The 22274-nt window shown below is 44.7% G+C and overlaps 1 protein-coding gene across 1 annotated transcript; it reads left to right on the top strand.

Moving 5' to 3' along the window:
• The first annotated feature begins 2480 nt into the window (after positions 1-2480).
• PRPF40A (pre-mRNA processing factor 40 homolog A) lies at positions 2481-21108 on the top strand. The gene is made up of 26 exons (XM_066553277.1): positions 2481-2588; positions 3946-4083; positions 6200-6280; positions 7558-7588; positions 7802-7824; positions 8491-8568; positions 8648-8758; positions 9468-9588; positions 10036-10060; positions 11047-11343; positions 12595-12703; positions 12994-13058; positions 13702-13866; positions 14170-14278; positions 14732-14882; positions 14985-15118; positions 15480-15594; positions 15716-15807; positions 15925-16041; positions 16542-16679; positions 17633-17728; positions 18673-18759; positions 18862-18958; positions 19069-19130; positions 19722-19856; positions 20097-21108. The coding sequence occupies exons 1-26, from the start codon at positions 2553-2555 to the stop codon at positions 20187-20189; spliced, it is 2706 nt and encodes a 901-aa protein (XP_066409374.1). The 5' UTR covers positions 2481-2552; the 3' UTR covers positions 20190-21108.
• The last annotated feature ends 1166 nt before the right edge of the window (positions 21109-22274 follow it).

The raw sequence follows: 22274 nt of genomic DNA, 5'->3' as shown, positions 1-22274 counted from the left end.
CTCTTTTTTAGAATTTTCAGCTCAGATTTTTTATTTCAGAATTTTTTATTTCAGAATTTTTAGTTCAGAATTTCTACTTCAGAATCTGCAATTCAAAATTTGTATTTCAGAATTTTTATTCCAAAATTCTCTATTTCAGAATTTGTATTAAATTGTTTTAAATTTTGGAATTCTGTATTTCCTACAAATCCTGCCTGAAAATCCAAATTAAAAACCAGGGGTTTCCTCCAGGATCAAGAAGAAGAGTGAATGCTTTATAAAAATTTGTGTAAAACCACAAAAAAAGTTTAAAAAATCAGAAAAATTTAAATAAATTCACTTGATTTGGACTGATTTTAGGCAGCTGTGTTTAAAAATAAAGAAATAAAAATACTCCAAGTACTAAAGTTACACCTCAGGCTGACAAAAGCAACTGTGCCCCGCTGGAGCTCTGCTCACTGCACACCAGGAGAGACTGAAATGGGATTGCAAGATTTAATTAAAAAATCAATTTAAATTTTCATTTCACTGCTTGATTGTGGCAGAAAAATGTGATTAATCAAGGCCTTTTTGGGTGGATTTAGAGAATTCTTTAGGCTCAGGGGGGTGAGGTGTTTATCCCAGGAGTCCAAGGCCAGGCTGGAAGAACCTGGGTCAGTGGGAGGTGTCCCTGCCCATGGAAGGGTGGGATTGCAGGAATTTCTGTCCTTTTTATCCCAACCATTCCACATTTCCATGAGCTGAACCAAACCAGCCCCTGCCTCACAGCAGCCAAGGGGTTTATAAAATATCTACGCATGAAAGTGTAAAATGAGGTGTTTGATAAACCATGGGGGTGTGTGGAAATCCAGAAATATTATGGAAAAATAAATCCACATCCCTGAAAATCCCCTCTGCTCAAGGAGGACAGTGAGACACGGGCCATGCAGTGCTGGGGACAGGAAAATATTCCAAGTTGTGCAATTCCGAAGAAGAGAAACACAGATAAATAAATACACCAAGGGAGCAGAGATCATTCCCTGGGTCTCCTGAGTTGTTCCCCTTTGAAGTCCTCCCTTAAATTCATTTATCCCACAGAATTCCCAGCCCTCTCCCACTCTGCTGTGTGGGGTAGACTCCATCTAAATAAACTTGGTGTGAAGACCAAATTATAGATTATACAAGACCAAATTATAAATTATTGGGAATTTCTCCTCAACTTTCCCAGCCCTTCTCCCACTTTTTTTTTTTCAGGTGGATTTTGGGTATTAAACCAAGATTATCAAATATATCAAATGCATCTCTCCCAGTGATTTGATTGACAGGCAGGAATTTTAGATCATACAGAATTTTACCTTGATTTAATCAATTAACTCCTTCCTCCGCACCAAAACCTTGACAGGAGGGCTTTGTGCGAGGAAAACAGTGGGATTTTAACCTTTCCCGGAAAACCGGAGTTACATTTTAGACACTTCCAGCCGAAGTTACATTTGAGCTTTAACATTGTTTGCTTTCAGTTCTCCTTTTCTGGCCGTTTTCCCGAGGCCCTGGAGGGACAGGACACCGGGAATGGGTTCCCTCGGCCATAGGGCAGGGAGGGGTGGGATATTGGGAATTCCTGGCTGTGAGGGAGAGGAGTCCCTGAATGGAATTCCCGGAGAAGCCGAGGCTGCCCCTGGATCCCTGGCAGCGCCACGGCCTCACGGCTGCCAGAGCTCCCGGAGCGCTTGGAAAGGACTCGCGGTCACAGGGGGGGACTGTGGGGCTGTGCAGGTACAGGAGTGGGACGGGCTGTCTCCCGTGGGTGCCTTCCCAGCGGGATATTCCCCAATCCCACAGGGATATTCCCCACTCCCACCGCGCTCTCCCGCCCGCCATGGCGGCCGCTCCCCCTCAGCGGCCGCAACCACGGCGCGCGGCGCGGGGGGGGGGGTCCGAGCGCCTCCACGGCCGCGCTCGGCCCGTACCACCCGCACCGTCACGGGGGGGAAGCACGAACCCGGCGCGTACCACACGCAGCACAGCTGAGGGGAGATCTGCCGCCACCTCCCGAGCTGAGCTGAAATGGTGGCGGGGGAAGTCACCCCCTCCTTGCGGCGCTGTTGGTACCGCCCGGCTGATCGCGCACCGCCCCCGGTCCCACGTGAGCGGTTTCCCGGCGTGCCCCGCGTTCGGCCGCCGCAGCCGCCGCTTCGCTCCGCGCCCCGCGCTCCCGGGAGCCGCCCGAGCCAGCGCCGCGCCGCGGGGCCGGGCCGCCCGCCGCCGCCATGTCCGGCGGGGACTCTACGGCCGCGGCCGCCGCCGCCTCCCCGCAGCCACTGCCGTTCTCGCTGCCGAAGCCGCCGCCCCTCATGCAGCTGACGCCGGGCGACGCCGTGCGGCCGGTGGGCTCGGGCGCCGACCAATCGCCGAAGAGCGCGCGGCTGGCGGCGCGCCCCGATTGGCCGGCGGGGAAGCCCGTCAGCCTGCTGGCGCCGCTGCTCCCGCCCCGCGGGGAGCCCGAGCCGCTGCTGCCCTTCGGGCCCGCGGCCCCGCGGCCGCCGCTGCGCGGGCGCCTCCTGGGCCGCTGCGGGGGCTCCCTGCTCAGCCCCGCCATGCGGCCCGGCGGCGTCGACCGCGGCTCTCTCATGGTGAGTGCGGGCTCGGGAGGGGGGGCACGGAGTCGCAGCGTGCGGAAGCTGGTCCCGCCTTCCTGCTCCGGGGTCATCCCAGGGTTGGGTGGGATGGGCATCCCATGGTGCAGGGCTGTGTCCAGGCGGTTCTGGGTGTCCCCGCTGAGGGAGACGCTAAAACCTCTCTGGGCACCTGTCACCCGCACAAGGAGGAAGTTGATGCTCGTGTACAGGTGGAACTTCCTGGGCATCAGTCCTTGCCTTTCTCTGGTGCCATTGCTGGGCCCTGCATGGAGCCTTCCGTGCACCCAAGGACAGCCAGGGCTGAGGCCGCTCTCCCTGGGGCTCCTCTCCAGGCTGGGCAGCCCCAGCTCCCTCAGCCTCTCCTGGGCACCGAGATGCTCCAGGCCCTTGCTCAGCTCCAGGAGCTGCTGTCCCTGCTGTGCTGAGGAGCCAGAGCTGGACACAGCACCCAGAGGTGCCTTGGAGGGGCAGGATCCCTGCCTGACCTGCTGGAAATGCCCTTCCCGATGCCCCCCAGGACACAGCAGATCACAGACCTGGCTCTATCCAGAGCTGGGGAGGATCTGGAGCCCCAGGAGCAGCTGAGGGAGCTGGAAAGGGGCTCAGCCTGGGGAAAAGCAGGCTTGGGAGGACCTTCTCTGCACCAGGGTGGTAGGGCCCTCTGAAAGGGAATCAACACTCCAAAGAGGGTCAGAGGAGATTTTTAGGAAACACTGTTCCACCTGGAATTACCTGGGGCTTGGGAAACAGGAGCTGTCACTGCATGTGCTGTGAGAGGATATGATTGGGAAAAGTCAAGTGTTCTGCCCAGAAGACTCAAACCTTTTTAGTTGCTCGTGGTTTCTTTTTGTGACTCCTAGCCCCTGGGAGATTGGGATAAGAAGAAAATCACTGGAAAACTGCTTTTGGACTGAAAGGGTGTAAAGTTAGGGGAAATTAGGAGAGAATTCCTTCCCTATGAAGGTGGGGGTTCCTGGGATGGAATTCCAGGCTGCCCCATCCCTGGAAGTGTCTAAGGCCACGTTGGAGCACCTGGGATAGTGGAAGGTGTCCCAGAAGGTGGAACTGGAAGAACTGTAAGGTCCCTCCTACCCAAACCATTCTGGGATTCTGTGATCAATAATTTGATTTTTTTTTTCCTTCCTGCTAAATGTATTTTCCAAAGGGAAAAGCGCCCAGGCTTTATCTTAAGGTGTTCTCAGAGCTGTTGCATCTGTGTGGAACAGAAAGTACTTAAAGTGTTGGAAAATAATGAAAAACTCCTGGAAAGGGCTTTTTCTTATTCCTTTTGGAGAGTGTGTGTGGGGTGGCTGCCTCGGTGCTGATTTTCCCTGTTGTTGGTGTTTTCCAGATGGGCCACCCGGGCATGCCCCACTACCCCCCCATGGGGATGCACCCCATGGGCCAGAGACCCCCCAACATGCCCCCAGTTCCCCACGGGATGATGCCTCAGATGATGCCCCCCATGGGAGGACCCCCGATGGGGCAGGTAAGGCAATTCCAGCAGCGTCCTGTTCCCTGGGATCAGCCCTCGGCGGGGAAATCTCCCTGGGAAAAGGAGGGGGGAGAACTCAGGGGGAGTGAGCCTGGCCAGGTAAAACCCTCCTTATGGGGAGCAGGGAATTGCTGCACCTCTGGGACTTTAGCTGGAGTTTGGTATGATAACAGGTAATTAACATACCTCTAATTATCAGTCCATAATTTGGGATTTATTGAAGTGTTTCGGAATGAGAACAGGTAATTACTGTACCTCTAACTTTAATTATCAATCCATAGTTTGGGATTTGTTCAAGTGTTTTGGGTGAGAACAGGTGAGTAATGCACCTCCAACTTTCAGTCAATTATTTGGGATTTATTCAAGTGTTTTTGGATGGGAATAGGTAATGCACCTCTAATTATCAATCCATAATTTGGGATTTATTCCAGTGTTTTGGATGAGAACAGGTAATTAATGCACCTCCAACTTTCAATCCATTATTTGGGATTTATTCAAGTTTTTTTGGATGAGAATAGGTAATGCACCTCTAAGTTGAATTATCAATCCATAATTTGGGATTTATTCCAGTGTTTCGGAATGAGAACAGGTAATTACTGTACCTCTTACTTTCAGTCAATTATTTGGGATTTATTCAAGTTTTTTTGGATGAGAATAGGTAATGCACCTCTAAGTTTAATTATCCATCCATAATTTGGGATTTATTCCAGTTTTGGATGAGAACAGGTAATTAATGCACCTCCAACTTTCAGTCAATTATTTGGGATTTATTCAAGTGTTTTTGGATGAAAACAGGTAATTAATGCACCTCCAACTTTCAGTCAATTATTTGGGATTTATTCAAGTGTTTTTGGATGAGAATAGGTAATGCACCTCTAAGTTGAATTATTAATCCATAATTTGGGATTTATTCCAGTGTTTTGGAAGTTTCCTGTAGATTTTTGAAGGGATAGGTTTGTCTTGAGACTTCACGTTTCTGTAATTCTTGGCCAGTTCCTACACAGTGAACATTACAGCAAGAGAAGAAGCAAAGAAGTAGAGGATTTTTGCAGGATTCCTGTTGGAATCCTAGGGGTGGGTTTGTAATCCCTGCATCCCATTGTTGCTGATGCCATGGGATTGGAAAAGCCCTGGCAGGTGACACGGCCACGACCATGGCCCTGCTTTTGGCAGCTTTTCTTCTCAATTGCCACATTTCCTGGGTGGTTTGTGATGAAATTCTCAACTCTTAAAAGAAATAATTCTCCTGTGGGTATAATAAATATCCCAGGAATGCTGAATGTCCTTGGGATGCTCCTTGTGATGGTGGATTATGGAAGAGAGGCAGGGAAGGATTAAACCTTGGTGACAACTCCTCTTCCTTTGCAATTCCTTGGACAGTGCATCCTTGTCTTCCTTAAATTAAAAGGGCTTGGTAGGAATTTTTTCAGTGGGGATTTGCAGCTTCTGGGGTATCAATAAAACAATTTTTAAAAAATGAGGAGTATTTGACTCATTAGCACTGTGTGTGTTCATTAGGAGGTGAAGTAGAAATTCTCATTTATTTCTCTGCTTTTTTTGTACCTCCTTTTCCACAATTCCCACACTTAGCCAGGGAATATTTCAATATTTCACATTTTAGGGAGCAACTCAGGACTTTTTGGTAGATGGAGAGCAAAAAGCTGAAGGTAAATGTCACACCTGGGGGTTCACCTTTCCTTTGTTCCTTTATTCCCTGTAGCCTTGGAATTCTGTGGGAATTCATCATCCCCAACCTTCGCTTTTCCTGCTTTCACTCAGGCTTCCAGTAATGGAATCAGGTCCCACATCATTTGCTATTGTTCCTTTGGAGCTTAAATGGTTTTTATTGTTATTTCCTGTCCAGCTTTGGAATGTGGACATGCCATTCCTAATAGGAATATCCCAGTTTAGTGGGAATGTTATGTAGGAAATCACAATCCCACAAATCTACTTTATTTTTCTGTACCTAAGAGGGATGTTTGGTTGGGGTTTTTTTTGGGGCTTTTTTATTTAATTAGAAAGAAGTATAATAGAATGGCTTTTAAATAGAAATACTGTATTTTGTGTTGAGAATATGATAAAATATATGGGAAATGCTCTTGAATTCCAGATGCCTGGAATGATGCAGTCGGTGATGCCTGGAATGATGATGTCCCACATGTCCCAGGCTGCCATGCAGCCCACGGTTCCTGTGAGTTTAATTTAATTTCTTTTCTTTAGTTTTTAAAAGCTCTTTTTAGCAGTTGCAGTTGATCACTCTTGGCTTTCTTTAATTAGAAAATAAGAATTTAAATTTTAAATTATTTTCATTACAGTGGAGTTTTATGTGACTCTTGAATAATTAAAAATAAGATTTTTGTGATTTTCATCAGTCTTTAAGCTCCTTTTAGTTTTTCTTTCATTGCTTATCCTTCACTTCCTGGAGTTTGGCAGGAATCACTGTGACCCTGGATTGTTAAATTGTCTGACCAAGAGATTCTTTACTCTTAAATTGTAATTTATTTAAAGAATTTTGATTCAAAATTAGAGAGATTTGAATCCATTAGAATGAGATTTTTTTTTATTAAAAGTTCCTGAAATTCAGTTGGGTCTAAAAATTGCTGGAATAGCTCATTCCACTCTTTGGGTGGAAGTGGAGAGGGAAAAGTTAAAATACACATGAAATCTCTGAGGGGAAAAAATTTAAGTTAAATCTTGTTCTTAAGAAATAAATTTAGTCCAAGCCTAAGAGATTCACTTAAAACCAGTTCCAGCCATTTCAATTTAGAAATAAATTATTTTTATGGGTTTTCTTCCCATGCAGGTTTAAATCCCTGAATTCCTCTGGAATTTCCTCTAATGCTGAGCACAAACCTTTGCTGTGCTGATTTGAAGAGTGAAATTCCTAAAAATTAGTATTTTGGTCAGATTAATGCTCTTAAAATACATTAAGAAATTCCTGTTTTGGTCAAATTACACAACAAATACACAACAAATTTCTGGGAATTTCCTGGTTTATTCCTGTTGGATAATATCAAATCAAATTGATCCAGTGTGATTTATTTTCACTTGTTTCACAATTTTTCTGTTTTCTTGAGGAATATTTGTAGTTTGTAGCTGAGAGCTGAAAATAAACCTTAAGCAAAGCTAAATCCACAAGGAAAAAAAATGGGAAGCCTTGGAATTTGGTTGATTTTTTTTTTTTTCCTTAATTGGAAGGAATTTCAGGAAGAGTTCCAGGAATGCAGTTTTAATACACCCAAAGCCATGTGCCCCCTAATTATCCCACCTAATGATGTTCCTAATTGCTTATTTAAGGAGCAGGAATAATTAAGGGGGAAGCAGGAATCCTTATTTAAGGAATTGAGCCTTTTTTTTGGCAGAAAAGCCTTGTTTGGATAATGAATATTGGATTTTTTTTTTAGGATTTAATTCCTCAGGAATTAATTAATTTAATTGTTTAAATGTTTGTTTTAATTATTTTTACAGCCAGGAGTGAACAGCATGGATGCACAAGTAGGTAAGTAAAACAACTTGATATAATTTCAAAATATTTAACCAAAATCAACTGAAACATTAAAAAATTCCCCTTTTCCCTAAAATGGAATGGAGCATTTCAGTCCTGGAGTCTCCACTGGTGCCCAGGACATTTTTTTCCTTGCACACGTGGAGGAATATTTAGGAAAATGAAGCAACCAAACCTTTTATTAATTTTTAATTATTTATTTTTCAGGTGTGACCCCTCCTGGGACTCAGGTATGTGGAAAGCACAATTCCAGAAGGTTGGAATTTCATTGTGATGTGGGGCAAACTTGGTTTTAGGGATTTAAAGGAAAACCTTAATTCTATTTTTTCCTCCCCTCCTTTTTTCTCCTGCTTTTTTCCAAGTTTTTGCTTGTTCCTCGAAATCTGTGGGCCTTGTCCCAATTTAATTATTAAATAGATGATATCCACATTATTTCCATGGAATTTCCATCCTGTCCATTGGCCTCTGTGGAAATCCAGTTTTCCCCGGCAATACCAAATCCCTGATCCACAGCAGGGATTCCAGGGAATTCATGGGAAAGCTGGCCATGGAAAGCAGCAGGAAGTGTGGTGTGAGGGAGCTCAGGCAGCCAGAATCTTCCTGCAGCAGATTTCCCTCCAGATGTGGGAACAGGGAGTGCTGCTGGAACTGTGGCTTGGGCTTGCTGTGCTCTGACCCCTTCGCTCGCACTTCCTGGGGGAATCAGGCCCTTGGGAATGTGCAATTGAACAGCTCCACTCCCAAAGAAGGAGGTTTCTGGGAAAAACACTGCCTCAAGGTGTGAATTTGGCTCCCTGCCTTTGCTGTGCTGCTGCACCACTTGGAGAATCCAGGGTATTTGGGTGAAACCCACCAGTTAATGAGGATTTTCCAAGGCTGTTTTGTGTCCTCCTCAGACAACGCATCCCGTGGTGTCCACAGTCCAGCAGAGCTCCACCACCACCAGCTCTGCCAGCGAGGAGCACTCCAAGCAGGTCTGTATCCCACTCTTTCTGTGGACTTGGATCCCATTTCTTATTACATCATTATTAATTTCCCTTGGGGTTTTTTCAGAAATCCACGTGGACGGAGCACAAGTCCCCGGATGGAAGAACTTATTACTACAACACTGAGACCAAGCAGTCCACGTGGGAGAAGCCAGATGACCTCAAAACCCCTGCTGAGGTAACCAAATCCCAAATTAACTCTGGGATATTGTGGGAACACGAGGAGTTCCAAGCCTGACACCTGCAGCAGGGAGAATTCTGCTGGAAGCAATGGGAGCAAACTCTTCCAATAGGAAATGTTCCTAAAATATTTGGATTGTTCTCCTTATGTTGGGAGAACTTGAAGGTGCAAAGTGGCCAAAATTCCTCATTTTCCTCATTTTTAGATAGGCTTTTTTATTAAAAATGTGTGGGGGGGTTATTATTTAGAGAGGAAAAATTCCTAGACATTACTGTTTTGGTCAAATTAATGCTCTTAAAATATACAAGGAATTCCTTAGAATTCCCCATGTTTATTCCTGTTAGATACTATCAAATCAAATTGATCCAATGTGATTTGTTTTCACATTTTTTAACAATTTTTCTGTTTTCCTGAGGAATATTTGAAGTTTGTAGCTGAGAACTGAAAATAAAACTTAAACCAAAGCTAAATCCACAAGGAAGAAAATGGGAAAACTTGAAATTTGATTTTTTTTTTCAGGAAGAAAGAGCTCCAGGAATGGAACTTTAATGCACCCGAAGCCTTGTGCCTCATAATTATTCCACCTAATGATGTTCCTAATTGCTTATTTTAGGAGCAGGAATAGGGAAGAGGGAAACAAGAACCCTTATTTAAGGAGTTACTAAAGGAGATTTTCCTTGGAAAATCTTTGTTTTCTCTCCATCAGCAATTGCTGTCCAAGTGTCCCTGGAAGGAGTATAAATCAGACTCTGGGAAGCCTTATTATTACAATTCCCAAACAAAGGAATCCCGCTGGGCAAAACCCAAAGAGCTGGAGGATCTTGAAGGTAAAAGAGATAAGAACTTGCATTTTTATAAATACATATTAATTAATTACATTATTTATTTAAATAGCAACAAAATCAGCTGGGAGGGAAAGAATAAATGTTAAAAAAGTAATAGGCAACAGTAATTTAAATATTTTCTTTCTTAAAATTCTGTTTAATAATCCTGACTTTCTTTCTGGGTCTTTGAACTACTTTTTTACAAATTAAAAGAATTATTTCAAACCAAAAAGTCATTTTTATATTCCCAATCTCTCTGTAGTGGCATTTCTAAACTTTATTTTAATCTCGATTGATTTCAGTCTTTGAAGGACACAAACATTAAAATTTTTGATGTCACAAAAACATTTAAAACTTTGCTTTTATTAAATCAAGAATTACAAGAACTTCCTATGTATATGAACTATTTTAAAGCTATATTTTAATGGTTTTTCTCCTTTTTTCCTCTAGCAATGATTAAAGCTGAAGAAAACAGGTACATTTTTATCATTTTACTAATTTTTTCATGAGGGCCTTCAAACTTTTTATGAGGGCCTTCAAGCCTTTCCTGGGGATCTTCAAACCTTTCCTGTTGAAGTTTAAACCTTTTTCCTGAGCGTCTTTGAACTTTTCTTAGGGTCCTACAAACCCTTTTTCCTGAGGCTCTTCAACCCCTTTTTCCTGATGGCCTTCAAGCCTGTTTTTTCCTGAGGGCCTTTCAGCCCTTTTTTTCCTGAGGGTCTTCAAACTTTTCCTAGGATCCTTCAAGCCCTTTTTTTCCCTGATGCTCTTCAAGCCCTTTTTTTCCTGATGGCCTTCAAACCTTTCTTAGGATCCTTTAAACCCTCTTTCCTGAGGATCTTTTACCCTTTTTGTCCTGGGAGCCTTCAACCCCTTTCCTGAGGATCTTTCACCCTTTTTTCCCTGAGGCCTTCAAACCTTTCCTAGGATCCTTCAGCCCCTTTTTTACCCTGAAGGCCTTCAGCCCCTTTTTTCCCTGAGGCTCTTCAACCCTTTTTTCCCTGAGGTTCTTCAGCCCCTTTTTTTACCCTGAGGCTCTTCAGCCCCTTTTTTTACCCTGAGGCTCTTCAGCCCCTTTTTTTACCCTGAGGCTCTTCAGCCCCTTTTTTTACCCTGAGGCTCTTCAGCCCCTTTTTTTACCCTGAGGCTCTTCAGCCCCTTTTTTTCCTGAGGTTCTTCAACCCCTTTTTTACCCTGAAGGCCTTCAACCCCTTTTTTACCCTGAAGGCCTTCACCCCTTTTTTACTCTGAAGGCCTTCACCCCTTTTTTCCCTGAGGGCTTTTCACCCTTTTTTCCTGAGGCCTTACAAACCCTTTTCCCTGAGGGCCTATAAACCTTTTGCGAGTCTTTCACTCACCCCAAACCCCACATTCCCCACTTTCACCACGTCCTAAGCTGCCCCGTTGCCCTAAATCTCCAGACCGGAGCCCGCAGGTGACCGCTGTTGTTTTTGTCCCCAGCACGAAGCCAGAGGATGCGGCTGCCGCCGCCTCGGCTCCGGCCACGGCCGGGGATGCCCCGAGCGGGGCCAGCGCGGCCCCGGCCGCCGAGAGCGCCACGGCCGCGGCTGCTCCTGCAGGAGCTGCTCCTGAGGGGGAATCGGCCCCGGCCGCCACCACGGGGGACACGGACACGGCTGGCACTGCCACGGCCGAGGAGCAGGGCCAGGGCGGCGCCGCCCCCGGCACGCAGGACGGGAGCGCGGACACCGCAGCGGCCGCCACGGATGAGGCAGCCAGGCAGGAGGCCTCGGGAGAGTGAGTGCCAGGGGATGGGCGTCAGCTCCAGGAAAGGGGATTTGGGGGGGATGTTAGGGGGGATTGTTCTCTGTGAGGCCCTGGGATGGAATTCCCACAGAAGCTGTGGCTGTCCCTGGATCCCTGGAAGTGTCCCAGGCCAGGTTGGACGGGGCTTGGAGCAGCCTGGGATAGTGGAAGGTGTCGCTGCCCATGGCAGGGGTGGATTGGGATGATCCTTAATGCCCCTTCCCACCCAACCCATCCCACGGTTCTTATCCCAAACACCAAGGTCTTCCCACAAACCTGTAGCACACTTAGAGCAAGTTCTTCAAGGGAATGAATAATTCATCACAGGACAAGAGGGAATGGCTTTGAGCTGGTGGAAGGCAGGCTTAGATCAGGGATTGAGAAGAAATCGTTTCCTGGGAAGGTGATGAGGCCCTGGCACAGGTGCCCAGAGCAGCTGTGGCTGCCCCTGGATCCCTGGCAGTGCCCAAGGCCAGGCTGGACAGGGCTGGGAGCAGCCTGGGACAGGGGGAGGTGTCCCTGCCCATGGAACTGTGGGGGCTTTACTGTCCCCTCCCATCCAAGCCATTCCAGTTTATGAAACCTCAAGGCTTTGCTGCAGCTTTTCATTTCCCAGTAGCATCAGTGACAGGAACATTCCATGGATTTTCCAGTGTCTGTAAGAATTTCCCAGGGTGCCATTAAACACTTCCCTCCCTCTTCATGCTCCTTTTCCATGGATCGGTGCCATTAGTTATCACTTGAAGAAAATAAAATACTAAAGGGATTTTTATGTGTTCCAGCTATGATTCCTTTTTATTTTAAATAATGAAAGATCTATTATGTGGAAAATTATAACTTAGGATTTTTATAATTCAAAAAAAAAAAGAATTGCTGTGGGGGATTTTAGACAGCAGGATATAATTAAAGAGAAGCCCATTTTTAGGCACTTCTCGTTACAGTTTTATATAAAATGTTAATATTCCTGCTGAATTTCAACATTATATTTTTAGGAATAATTTCTAGATAACTTCAGCAGGCAGCCAGTTGCAGGAGGGAAATACTTTGCCTCAATAATTCACTTTTTTTGATCTTTTTTTCATCAGTTGTGGTGCCTGTAAGGAACAGCCTTGTATGAATTATTAGAATTATTTTTTTACTTGAACTTGCTGTTTATAAAACTCACTTTGTGGTGGTTTTTGACTCTTCAGTGCCTCTAACTTAGAAAAAAATTCTGAAATAATAAAATTTGTTTTGTTTTAGTGCTGCTGCAAAGAAGGAGGATGAGGATGCCCAGCCAGTTAAAAAAACCTACACGTGGAACACAAAGGAAGAGGCCAAACAAGCATTTAAAGAACTGTTAAAAGAAAAGGTATTTGGGCCAATTATTAATATTTTATTGACCAATTATTAACGTTTTCTTGAACTACAAAACCTAGTCTCATTTCTATTTTATTTGCCAGGTTTTATTTGATTTTTCTAGGGAAGAACTCCTCACTCTTGAGGAAATGAAAGAGAAAGAACATTGCAGTGAAGTGTTGTTTTAGCTTAAAAATAAAATGTTGTTCTTTTTTTTCTTTTCCCATGGCTGTTTTTAAGGAATTATTCATTGTTGGATGTTAACTCCAGGTCTGATTCATCCATAATTTCCTGTTTTCACAGCGGGTTCCCTCCAATGCTTCCTGGGAGCAGGCCATGAAAATGATCATTAATGACCCCAGATACAGGTACTGAGTCCTCCTTCAGTTCCATCCAAACCTTTTCCTAGGGAATTTACTTCCAGAACATCCAAACTCCTGTCAGCAACAGATACTCCTGGCTTGTGCCACTGGCAGGGAATTGTCTTCCTGCCCTCCATAAGGAAATGCTTCCAACAGCTTCATTGTTATTGGGAAAAAGTGGGGAAGTTGGTGTTTTATGTTGATTTAGGGATTAAAATGTTCAGATCAATTTTATCTCAAATCTGAATTATTCAAACCTGTTGCCTTTTGCTTTCTGGTTTTGATTTTCTTAGTTATTTTTCTTTATTTTCCTTTTCTGATTGTTCTGGCTTTTCTTTCCTTCTCCTCAGTTTTCTTTCCTTCTCCTCAGTTTTCTTTCCTTCTCCTCAGTTTTCTTTCCTTCTCCTCAGTTTTCTTTCCTTCTCCTCAGTTTTCTTTCCTTCTCCTCAGTTTTCTTATTTTCTGGTTCTCTTCTTTTCCAATTTTTCTTCTGATTATTTGATTTTTCTTTTTTCTTTCTTTTTTTTCTGATTTTCTTTCTTTTTTTTTTTCTGATTTTTTTTTCTGATTTCCTCTGTCTTCTCTTCCTGATTTTATTTTTTTTTTAATTTATAAATAACATTGCTCTTTCCTTTTCTTTCCTGGGAAGTGCTCTGGCAAAATTGAGTGAAAAGAAGCAGGCCTTTAATGCCTACAAAGTTCAGACAGAGAAGGAGGAGAAGGAAGAAGCCAGATCCAAGTACAAGGAAGCCAAGGAATCCTTCCAGCGTTTCCTGGAAAACCATGAGAAGATGACATCCACCACCAGATACAAGTAAGAGACTTGGGATAAAAATCTGGGATCAAAATCCTGATAGGATGCACTGCTTGGAGTGGCATCAACTTCCATTGTTAGTTTTCTCTTCCTTTATAAAAATTCAAAATATATCACAAAAAAAAAAAAAAAACAAAACAAAAAAAAAAAAAAACTTCCAAGGGGGAAAACCAAGAATTCCTATAAATCTGTTCCTTCTTGGAACAGCTCTCCCTGATGTTCTGGGGGATTGATGAATAATTCAGCCACCAATAAATAAATAAATGAATAAATAGTTGTGTGGTTTTCATTTGCTTTGCCCAGAAAAGCTGAACAGATGTTTGGGGAGATGGAAGTGTGGAATGCCATATCCGAGCGGGACCGGCTGGAGATCTATGAGGATGTTCTGTTCTTCCTGTCCAAGAAGGAGAAGGTAAATTCCCTTCAAAGCCATCCAACATCTCCTCACTTGGTCCTAAATCACTTTAAACCTGTGCTTGAGGCTTTATGGCAGATAAACAGCAGCTTTTAGGGAAGGTTTTGGGGTTTATTGGGATTTATTCCTGCTGATTTCAACATGTGTTGAGTTTTGAGGGGATTTTAATCAATCACATGATGGATTTTATTCTGGATCAGTGAAATAATAAGATGGAAGAATTGTGTTGTTGGGTGTCCAAGGATGGGGCTTGGAGCAACCTGGTCCCTGTCCAGGGCAGGAGGCTGGAATGGGATGAGCTTTAAGGACCCTTCCAGCCCAAACCACACTAGAATTCCGTGATTTAAATTAATCTTTAATTTCATATTTTCTTGGAGAACACACTAGATATCTTTCAATTCTATCCAAACCACTTCAAATTGAGTCCCAAAAAAAACCTTTTCCCCTCAGGAACAAGCCAAGCAGCTGCGGAAGAGGAACTGGGAAGCTCTGAAGAACATCCTGGATAACATGGCCAACGTCACCTACTGCACCACCTGGTCAGAGGCCCAGCAGTACCTCATGGACAACCCCACCTTTGCTGAGGATGAGGAGCTCCAGAGTATGTCTGTGGGCTCTGGAATTCTCTGGGGAGGAGGATCCTTCCTGACTTGGAAGGAATAACCTGATGGTTTTTTCCCCCTTCTCCCTGTTTTCTTGCTAGACATGGATAAGGAGGATGCCCTGATCTGTTTTGAGGAACACATCAGGGCCTTGGAGAAAGAGGAGGAGGAAGAGAAGCAGAAAAGTTTGCTGAGGGAAAGGAGGAGGCAGCGTAAAAACAGGGAGTCTTTCCAGGTTGGTGCAGTTTGGGGTTCTGTCCTAAAAATCTCATGGATTATCATGGGATATTCCGTGTGGGTTTTCTTTATTTCTGGGGGTTGATTCAAGGGTGTGTTTAAAGCCTGAGGTGTTGAGTTGTGGTATTTTCTCTGCTGTGTTACACACAAGAGAAAAATCAGAGGGGGGATAGGCCTGGATGGGAAGGAGATGCAGCTGGAACGTTGTGGGTGATGGAGAAAAGCAGGAAGAACGAGAGAAAAAGGGATTTTTCTGGAACAGAAGTAGAATTCCAGTTACCAAGCCAATCCATCCCAGCTGGTACCAAGGAGAAGCTTGAGGAATGGCTCCAAATTCCCATTTCCCCTGTTTTTTGCAGCTGTTTCTGGATGAGCTGCACGAGCACGGGCAGTTGCACTCCATGTCCTCCTGGATGGAATTGTACCCAGCCATCAGCTCCGACATCAGATTCACCAGCATGCTCGGCCAGCCTGGTAAGGAGGGCAGATCCCGGGCTTTGGGGCAGGCCACAGCAATCCCAAATCCTAAATCCACACCTAAAAATGCAGCTCTGGGGTTAAACCTGACCTGTGGCTTAACTAAACCCTCCCTCAGGATCAACAGCACTCGACCTGTTCAAGTTTTACGTGGAGGATTTGAAAGCTCGTTACCACGATGAGAAGAAGATAATTAAAGACATCCTAAAGGTGAGCATTACCTGGCTCCTCCTCGAATTGCACATTTCCCATCCAAGGGAGCTGGGATTCCCTTGGAGCTGAAGGAGTTCCTGATTTCCCTCATGCCAAAGGAGCCATTTTTTCCAGGATAAAGGATTTGTGGTGGAGGTGAACACTTCCTTTGAGGATTTTGTCACTGTCATCAGCTCCACTAAAAGAGCCACCACCTTGGATGCAGGGAACATCAAGCTGGCTTTCAACAGTGTAAGTATGAATTAATAAATTCATTAATTAATTGGGATATCTGGATAATTAGGATGGGAAATCCCTTCTCCAGACAGGAATTAGGGTTTGTTTTCTAACTAATTCCATAATATTTGAGGAATGTTCTGTTATTTAGGGTTATTTAACTGATTTCAGTTGCCACAATAGAAATAAACCTTAGTCCAAGCAGTCAACATTCCCAAACTTGAGGAATTCTGGGATAGGAATTCAGTGATGCTCTCCTGTTTGTACATAAGATTTCTCCTGATTTCTCTGGTTCTGTAGTTTTGCATCATTGGATTTTCAGCAGAGGCAATTCCATGCTTGGAAAAGAAATAATGGATTAATTTTCGATAAAATCATTTAACATCATAGTTTTGATCTATTAATTAAGTACAGGAAAAGCAGTTAATTTCCTTGTCATTTCCCAGTGACTCAGACACAACTCTGAGGGTGCAGAATTCCCAATAAATGGAATTCTCTTCCTTTCATCCCCGCAGCTGCTGGAGAAGGCGGAGGCGCGGGAACGGGAGCGGGAGAAGGAGGAGGCCCGGAAGATGAAGAGGAAGGAATCGGCCTTCAAGAGCATGCTGAAACAAGCCACCCCTCCCATCGAGCTGGATGCTGTCTGGGAGGATGTAAGGATGAGAATTCCCTGGGGGAAACATTCCCAAATTCCCAAACAGGCCCCTGCTCCTCCCTAAAAAACCCCGCGTTTGCCAGGCTCTTCCTGGTTCTGCTGATGCGGCTTCAAAATCCCATCCAACCCTGTGGGTTCTTCAGGGAAACTTGGAGATGGATGGGAAAAGCGTCATCCTTTTGAAACAAAGAACATCCTAAAAGAACTGGAAAAAAAACCAAAACCCCCTCAAAACATCCCACAACCCTCCCAAAGTTAATTGAAATTATTTAGAACTTTGTCCTGGATAAAAGACCCTGGAAAAACCTTTCCTTTCCAAGGATAATTTATATAAATATTTGGGGTTTTTTTAAGTTTAAATGGAATGTGCAGGGAAAACAGTGGGGTTTTCCGTGTTTCCATGAGTTAGAGCTTCCCTGAACACTGGAAATTTGGGATTTGCTTGGAAATCTGGGATTAAAAATTTAGCCTTGTAGCAGTTCAGCGGCTTCTTAACTGGTGAAAATTATTTTTTTGTTATTATTTTTTAAAATTATTTGGTTTGTTTTTACATTTTTTCTATTATTTCTCTTATCTTTTTTTGTTTTTTATTATTTTTTCATATTTCTGGTCGGGGCTGTTATATCTGTTATTATTGGTTTTATTTTTCCTTATTTTTATTTCTTCAGGGTTTTAGTTTTCTTATTTTTTATTTTTTTTATTTTATTTCTTATTTCTTAATTTTCTTGTTACTTTTATTATGCCTTATTTTTATTATTCCTTTTAATCTTTATTCATTATTATTTATAGAGGTTTTATTATTATTCCTTACTGGTTTTCTTATTTCTTAATGCCATTTTTATTACTACATTATATTTTATTATTTTCTTCTATTTCTTCTATCCTAATACCTTAATAAATTTATAATTTAATTTCTTAGAATATCATTAATAGAATTAATTTTCCTGACAGATCAGAGACAGATTTGTGAAGGAACCAGCATTTGAAGACATCACCCTGGAATCTGAAAGGAAAAGGATATTTAAGGATTTCCTTCATGTACTTGAGGTAATTGTTCCTTTATTTTTGAAATCAGTGGACAGCAGACAAGGAAAATTCCTTCTAAATTGAGTGGGAAGGAGAAGGATTTAATGGAATTGTTTCCATAAAGTGATACCAGGAGATTAATTTGATTTTTCAGCTCTCACACTTGGGGATTTTGTTGCATTTCTTGCAGTTTGGAAGAATTTCAGCTGAAATTTTGACTTTTAATTCTGTAATTTCCAATTAGGCAGAGCAAGGGGTGGGTTTAGGCCAGGCTTTGCTTGGATCCAGGGAGCAGATCCATGGGAATCCAGGTGTTTTTCCTTGCTCCTGGCTGCCTTTATTGCAGCTCCAACATGGCAGCAGTGTCCATTTTGACAATAAGTGGTGATTGTGGAGTTTTTAACCTTTCCCAGCTTTTGTGGGTGAGGAGAAACATCCCATATATTCTTTGGGATATCCTGTAGGAGCTGATGAGGTGGTGCTGCCGTGAAATGGGGATTGTGGAGTTTTTAACCTTTCCCAGCTTTTGTGGATGAGGAAAAACATCCCATCAGATTTTTGGGATGTCCTGTAGGCAGTGATGAGATGGTGCTGCTGTGAAATGGTGATTATGGAGCTTTTATCCTTTCCCAACTTTCTTGGATGAGGAAAAACATCCCATCAGATTTTTGGGATGTCCTGTAGGAGCTGATAAGGTGGTGCTGCCATGCAATGGTGATTATGGAGTTTTTAACCTTTCCCAACTTTTGTGGATGAGGAGAAACATCCCATCAGATTTTTGGGATGTTCTGTAGGAGCTGATGAGGTTTTACTGCCCCATCCCTGGAACTGGCCAAGGCCAGGTTGAGCACCCTGCTCCAGGCAAGTTGTCCTTACCCATGGTGGAAGGAGCTGGGATTTTAGGGCTTTTCCAAGGCCAATCCCTGCTGGAATTCCAAGCTCTCCCCTCCTTGCCTTGCCCACAGCACGAGTGTCAGCACCACCACTCCAAGACCAAGAAACATTCGAAGAAATCCAAAAAACACCACCGGAAGCGCTCGCGTTCCCGCTCCGTGAGTATCCCTGGAAACCCTCCCCCTGCCATTCCCAGCTGCACTGATTGCTGCTGGAATTCCCATTGCTAATTGGAATTCTCCCCTGGGCTGTGTGTGAAGGGCTCAGAGTCCGAGGATGACGACAGCCACTCCAAGAAGAAGCGGCAGCGCTCGGAATCGCGGTCGGTGTCCGAGCGTTCTTCCAGCGCCGAGTCCGGTACGGCATGGGATGGGATGGGACGGGACTGGCTTTAAACCAGCTGTGCTGTTCCCCTTTGGGATTTATCCATTGATTCCTGGGGGTTTTGTCTCTCCCTGTGGCTGCAGAGAGGAGCTACAAGAAGTCCAAAAAACACAAGAAGAAGAGCAAGAAGAGGAGGCACAAGTCTGTAAGTGGAGCTCAGTTTCTAATTGGGTTATGGACAACCTGGCGCCTGCTGTCACCTGGGTGATCCTAGGGAAAAATTGGGATCAAGCTGGAGGAGGGTACTGCCAAAATAACAACTTTGTTATATATTCCTACTATTAAACCACTTAAAACTGCTGAATTCGGAGGGTTTAACTCCAGGTGGAGGACTCCATGAGTAGCCTGGGATTTGCTGTTTATCCTGGCAAATCCAGGTGTTCTCCTTCTGGGAAGGATCCCAGCTATTCCTTGTGCCTGCCTGAGCATCAGGCTTGTGTTGGAAGCTCTGGAAGGATCCAAAATGCAGAAAGAGCTTCACTTCTTCCTGGGAAGGTGGGGAGGCCCTGACACAGGGTGCCCAGAGAAGCTGGAAGTGTCCAAGGCCAGGGTGGACAACCTGGAGAAACCTGGGATAGGGGAAGGTGTCCCTGCCCCTGGCAGGGGTGGAATGGGATGAAATTTGAAGTCCCTTCTAACTGAAATCATTCCATGATTCTACAATGCTTTAAATGGAAGTTGAACTCCAAAATATTCAACATTAATATTCACTATTCCCATTTTTTTTTTCCCACAGGATTCACCAGAATCTGATGTGGAACGAGAGAAGGACAAGAAGGATAGAGAGAGGGACAGTGAGAAGGAAAGAGCCAGACAGAGATCTGAGTCCAAGCATAAATCTCCCACTAAGAAACGGCCTGGGAAAGATTCCGTAAGCTCTGCTTCCTGTTTTTCCCCGTGCTTTGGGCTCTGCTGGATGCAGCTCCATAGCTGTGCTCTGGGAGAGCTCAGAGGTTGCATTTGAGGATCCTGGAGGTCTTTGCCATTCCCCAGTTTGCATTTTGGGCTTTCTGAGTGCCACAGAGCAGCCAGCTCTGTGTGTCCCTGCTGAGGCTCCCAGTGTGGAACTCCCTGCAAGTCCCGTCCTGACCACTGTCCCATCTCTCCACAGGGAAACTGGGATACCTCTGGCAGCGAGCTCAGCGAGGGGGAGCTGGAAAAGCAGAGGAGGACTCTTTTGGAACAGCTGGATGAAGATCAATGAGAAGATCCTTGATACCAAAAATGTTTACAGGTGGCAAAATAAAACCAAGCCTTGTGTGGGCAAGGCCCTGGGGCCGGTGGCCGGTGGCCCACGGCCACAACAACGGTGGCTTTTAGTTTTTTACCACTTCAATCCAGTCAAAAGTAGAAAAATCCATGGAATTCTGAGGGCAAAGCTGTGCCTGGCCTGGAGCTGCGGGGCGGGATGGGGGCTGGGATCCCCTGGAGGGGACACACAGGTGGCAGCAGTGTCCCCAAGCACTTTCCCGGCGTCCTTCCCAAGGCAGGGAGCAACCCTGGGCTGCCTGGGCAGAGCCCAGTTCAGCTTCAGGAAAAAAAAAAAAACTAATTTAATTCTTTGTGCTTTTGTTCTTTGATGAATTTGGTTGGGTGGAATTTTTTTTTGGGAAGGCAGCAGGAGTAAGGAATCCATGTCCTGATGTGTTCTGCAATCCCCTGGATTTTGGGGTTGTTTGGCACCGGGGCTTTTGTCCAAGACTGGTTCGTCTCCCGACTCCCATCGATCCCAAATCCAGGGAATGCTGTGGATGGGAATTCTCCTGCTGTGCCAGCAGAGGGAGCGTTTGGGACACAACCACCTCGGCATTCCCGAAATCCCACCCCGGCCCAGCCCTGGCTGTTACTCCAGCGTTTCTCTCCACCTTTTCTCTCCCCCTTCCGAAAACTTAGGAATAAAAATCCAATGTTAAACGCAATTCCATGTGTTGCCTTAAGAACCTGCTGCAGAATGTACCTGCACAGCCCAGAGGAGGGAGGAGGAAGCAGCTCCAGCCCTGTTTTCCAGCCCCTGCACGTTCAGGAAGGTGCCCCCAGCCCTGCTCGGTGAGAAAATTGGGAAGCCGCTGTCCTTGGAATATTTTTGTACATTTTTATCAATGATTAAACCTTGTCTTTTAGCATGTACTGGTATTTATTTCTCCTTAAATACTCTGTACGGCTCTGAGCCACAGAACCACTCACAGAACCTGCTTGAAGACTGTTTGGATTCCTTTCAGGAGTTTTTTCCTTTATTTTGACCACTTTTACCAGTGCATAAACACCCAAAGGATCAATTTATCCAGGGAATTTTCTGGCTGGGGTGGTTACAAGGCTCAGAATCCTTAAGAACACCCTGAGATTGAAATGAGTTATTTGAAATATAAAATGCAAGAGGTTTATAACCATTTTTCCCTGGGATGCTTTGGGATTTTCTGGGATGCTTTGGGATGGGAAAGCACATCCCAATCCTGCTGTTTCCCCCTGAAGGGTCGTTGCTTATCACCTATTGCCTGGGGGAAAACCACCTGGATTTGGTCAAACAGGACTTGGGGGGATTTTTGGTATCCACGGGTGTTTGGTGTGGAAATCCAGGTTGGAATATTCCAGGTTTTTCCCTGCAGGCTCTCCTAAGGAAGGATGGGATAATTGCTGCTCCAGGACTGAACAATGAGCCAGGTTTGCTTTGCTCACCTGCCACCCACCTCCCTGGATTTATATCCCAAAATGGGAGTGCTCCAAGTGGGAACAGCCCAGCAGAGTTTGGAAAACAGGAGGGCAGCAGGTCCTGGAATCTGCCATGGAGCTGGGATTTAGAGCCTGACAGGTCCTAAGGGTTGGTAAGCAGGGAGGAACTTCTTCCAATGCTCTTACTCCCTTGCATCCACACAAATTCAAGGAAAAAGTTGTCCCTAAGGGAGCATCACTTTTAAAAGGTTTGCACTGATTGTCCCATCAAAAATAAAAAACTGGGGATGTCCCTTATTCCAATGGTGGGATTTTCTTAACATCTTAATAATTCAGTTTGCTGCAAGAAACTCAGCTTAAGGCAAGCAAGGCAGGATTGAGTTTTCCAGGGAATTTGAGTTCAGGTTTATTTTTCCAGCTTTTTTTGGTGTTTTCCTCTTTCCTGTTTCCCAGCCCCATTTTTTCCTGTAGCAGCCCCAGCACAGCCAACAGCTCAACCTCTGCATTCCTGCCTGTAAACTGGAAGGAATTTGAGCCAAATTGATTCTTTTAGGTCAGTTATTGGATTTGTTTGGATGATTTTTAACTGTGTCCATCAATGTTGAAACCTTGGCTGTGCTGA

This window comes from Molothrus aeneus, chromosome 7, assembly GCF_037042795.1.
Source record: "Molothrus aeneus isolate 106 chromosome 7, BPBGC_Maene_1.0, whole genome shotgun sequence".
In the NCBI taxonomy this organism is placed as follows: domain Eukaryota; kingdom Metazoa; phylum Chordata; class Aves; order Passeriformes; family Icteridae; genus Molothrus; species Molothrus aeneus.
The sequence above is the reverse complement of the archived record's forward strand: the minus strand, read 5'-3'. Positions and strand labels throughout refer to the sequence as shown.